The following is a 3,590-nucleotide window of genomic DNA, read 5'->3' on the forward strand; positions in this document are numbered from 1 at the left end:
TCGCAAACAGCTTGCCCTACGTTGTCTGTAAAGAGCCATGTGGAAGCTTTCACAGGCTTCAGTCTGGCTGGCTAGTGGGGCCACATGCTAGAGCAATTTAGATAACTTATTTTACAGCGTGGAAATAAACACTAGTAAGATAACAAATATAGTTGTGACATTACAGACCTGTGAAGTATTTTATGTAGCAGGGATCCTGGATACCTCATCAACAGAAATCTGTTATTTCCAGAGAGACTTTTGCATAGGTTTTTTTTTTGCCATAAAGTTTAAAATATGATTCTTTTATACAGCTGCCACTGGAGACATGCCAGCTTACCAGATTCGAACTCCCACTACTACCTTACCTCAGGGAGTGGTAATGGCAGCCTCACCGGGGACTTTGCATAGCCCTCAGCAACTGGCAGAAGAGGCAACACGCAAGAGAGAGCTGAGACTTATGAAAAATAGGTAAGACTATATAACAATTAATGGTCAGTGTCGCAAAAAAAAACCCCAAAACATTCTAATGAAGTTTTCTTCTTAAGGTCACGAGCACTGCCTGTGATTGACGAAGGCAAGAAATTCTTTTCAGTCATCCCACGTCCTTACAGGATTGAGTATTGGCTGTTAACTCTGGAAAGTTAGAGTTGACCTTATCACCATGGATTTTTAGTTCTATAATATTATAGTAATTCAGAAATCAGTATTAGTGTTGTCCCTTTCTGATGACTTTTGTGATGATCTGGAGGTATACTTACTGCTGAATTCCCGCCCCCCACCGCCTCCCGCTACTGACAGTAAAATGACCAGTATGGGTGGGTTCATTTTGAAACATCCCAGCAAAGAATTGGTTAGGAAAATATCTGAGGATCTCATTAGCAGCTGTCCATTAATGATGCTGTGAAGAGGACTTATTCTAGGATGGAATGATAATTACAGACTTTCCTAAATACTTGGCTACTGGGATAAGTAATTGGGCAGTGCCCCTGTCATTTTGTGAGGCATATTGTGTGAGGTGGCTGTATATTTTTAATTAGTTGGCATGGACTTGACTGTATGCTGTAAATGCCAGTCTTTCTCTGTGCATTCTTCTTGCTATTCTTGGGGGACTCTCTCTTTTTTTTACATGCATAGCCACCGCTATCAATGGCAGTTAGATTAATGGAAAAAATAGTCTGCTATGCAGATCTCTAATACATTTAATAGCCACTTGCCTTATGATTGAATCCATGGTATTGCTTTGCTCTCATGCCTGTCCTTTATTTTAAATTACTCATGAGGATCGCTGCATTGTTGTGCCTCCTTTTGTTTCCCCTTTCTTCAGTTTTAAAACTAGCGTCTATGCTATCTCTCATATAACTTGCTGGACAGTTACACTCTCACAATTTGACAGTTTATCATGTTCTAAGACGTTAAAGGAGTGGACTCCCAGTACTTCTAAAATTTCTTCTGGAATTGAATGCTTGTTCAGTCACATGCTTCTGAAAATACTACTCAGTGTTTAGCTTCAGTATAACAGAATTCTGAGCAGAGCTATGAGAATGGCTCCAGACTGCCATTTGCCAGCAACAAAAAAAACCCAGACGCATGTGGCTGAAATGTGCCCAGGTGGGCAGTTCTAAAATGCTAATAAATAGTATTTGTTTGGACTTAAATTTTACTGTAGATTGTTACATTAAGGTAAAAAAATTACAACAGGTTGTAAGCTTGGCACCTAGCTTTTTATATGAAGAGAGTAGTGTTATGCTTGTATTTTCTGAAAGTAAATTCTTTGAGTTTGGTTTTTAAGAATTTGGTTGCAGAAGATAATAGTCCTGATAAACACACAAAATGGAATGTGACTGGAAGAAGAAATGCTGCTTTCAGTCTTAATGTTTAGTACAACTCAAGTCAATATGTTATCATTTATTCAGTTTTTCTCAGTTCCTCTGTGTATTAATTCCATCTTTGTTGATGCTGAATTTGTTTCAAGTTGTAGTTGTTTTGAATTGTATTTTAACCATGTTATTGCTTATTGCTGTTATCTGCTGTTCTGTTTGTGCAATCCAACAGTCGGTGGTGGTTGTTGTTGTTGTTATTGTGGAACCGCAGGGATTGCAGGTAATTTCATTTATCCAGTCTTTGCCATATTGTGGCTGTTCCTGTAGTCATTTGCCTTGTATTGGTTCCAGGGAAGCTGCCAGAGAATGTCGCAGAAAGAAGAAAGAATATGTCAAATGTCTTGAAAATCGTGTGGCTGTGCTTGAAAACCAAAACAAGACTCTCATTGAGGAACTCAAGGCCCTCAAAGATCTTTATTGTCATAAAGCAGAATAACTGTCTTTCATTTGGACCTCGTTTATTATGAACTTTAATCAAGGCATGAGAGGAAGCAATTCTACAGATTGCCATATGAACTTGAGAAAGAGACACTTGAGGCCCTTGTGGAACCCAGTTTTGCTTAGTGTTTTCAGACTGATTTGGGAGAATTCCAAAACTTGGAATTCTGTCATAGTCTCCATACTCTGCTGAGCTTTCTAATGGCATGCAAATGGCTTTTTTGTTTGCACTTTTTACTTCTGCTTTTTGCAGGGAAGCTGCTAAAGAATGTCGACGTCGGAAGAAAGAATACATAAAATGTCTGGAGAGTCGTGTTGCAGTGCTAGAAGTTCAGAACAAGAAACTTATAGAGGAGCTTGAAACCCTAAAAGACATTTGCTCTTCCAAAACAGATTAGTAAAAATATTTATTATACTGTGAACTGACTAAAATGTGTCCAGTTGCTTTATAAGGCAATACATAGCCAACATGAATTATGGGTTTCTCTTTGTGTCATTTATATTATATTCCAACTCCTAACATTCCTGAAATGCTTTCCTGCTTTTTGTCGATTCATAGCTCTAATTTCAGGTTTTTCATGCTCCTCCCTTCCATCTCCCAAGGAGCCAAATGTTAAAAAAATGTAACAAAGTAAAAAAAGCGCATAATTTCTAAGAGCTGTTTCTTTGCCATATATTTACGTACTACTTTTTACATGTTACTGAGTGTCCTGCACATACAAAATATTTTACAATTGTTTTAGATGAATCATAAAGATAATGCATCCAGTAATACAAGAAAATCAAACAACCCAAGGTATCTCAGGAAAGAGTTTATAAAAGAATGTTATGATTACATGTATGTACTAGCATACTAGTCTACAAATGATTTTATGGCATATTTTTATATTAGTTGCTTTGTGGAAAAAAGTATTGTATTGCTGTCACTGAGTGCCATGGTTAAAGATAGTTTTTAATAGAACCATGTTGTTTAACCTGTGTAGTGTCTGATTTCCTTTAAACATCTGGTTATTTGAGATGCTTTAAAACCCATGAGTATCTGGAAGAGGACAAAGGAAAAAAGCATACCTAAACTCGTGGCATGATGCTAAGTACATTGTAAATACCTGAAAGAAGCTGTCTATTATATGGCTGCTATTTACTTACATTTTCTGTAGGCTGTACAATATTTGATTTATTAGAGTTCTATGTATCAAAATTCAATTTTGCATCCTGAATACTTCATGTTCTAGATTCTGGACAGTTGTAGACAGATGCCTATAGCGAAGGCTGATGGTGTAGTTCTTTTCG

General features: G+C 37.3%; 1 protein-coding gene across 7 annotated transcripts in view; it reads left to right on the forward strand.

Annotated features, from left to right (window-relative positions):
- CREM (cAMP responsive element modulator) overlaps nucleotides 1-3,278 on the forward strand; it is a 31,344-nt gene extending 28,066 nt beyond the window's left edge. For 4 of the 7 annotated variants that reach the window (XM_009325535.1, XM_009325537.1, XM_009325539.1 and 1 more), the window contains 2 exons: nucleotides 294-450; nucleotides 2,154-3,278. In XM_009325535.1, coding sequence (XP_009323810.1) covers nucleotides 294-450; nucleotides 2,154-2,298 — 302 coding nt within the window. In that variant the 3' untranslated portion in view covers nucleotides 2,299-3,278. The remainder of the gene's footprint in view (nucleotides 1-293; nucleotides 451-2,153) is intronic. The other 3 variants (XM_009325536.1, XM_009325538.1, XM_009325542.1) reach the window with 1 other exon arrangement.
- Nucleotides 3,279-3,590: the final 312 nt, after the last annotated feature.

This window comes from Pygoscelis adeliae, unplaced genomic scaffold (genome assembly GCF_000699105.1).
Source record: "Pygoscelis adeliae isolate BGI_AS28 unplaced genomic scaffold, ASM69910v1 Scaffold175, whole genome shotgun sequence".
Taxonomy (NCBI): Eukaryota; Metazoa; Chordata; class Aves; order Sphenisciformes; family Spheniscidae; genus Pygoscelis; species Pygoscelis adeliae.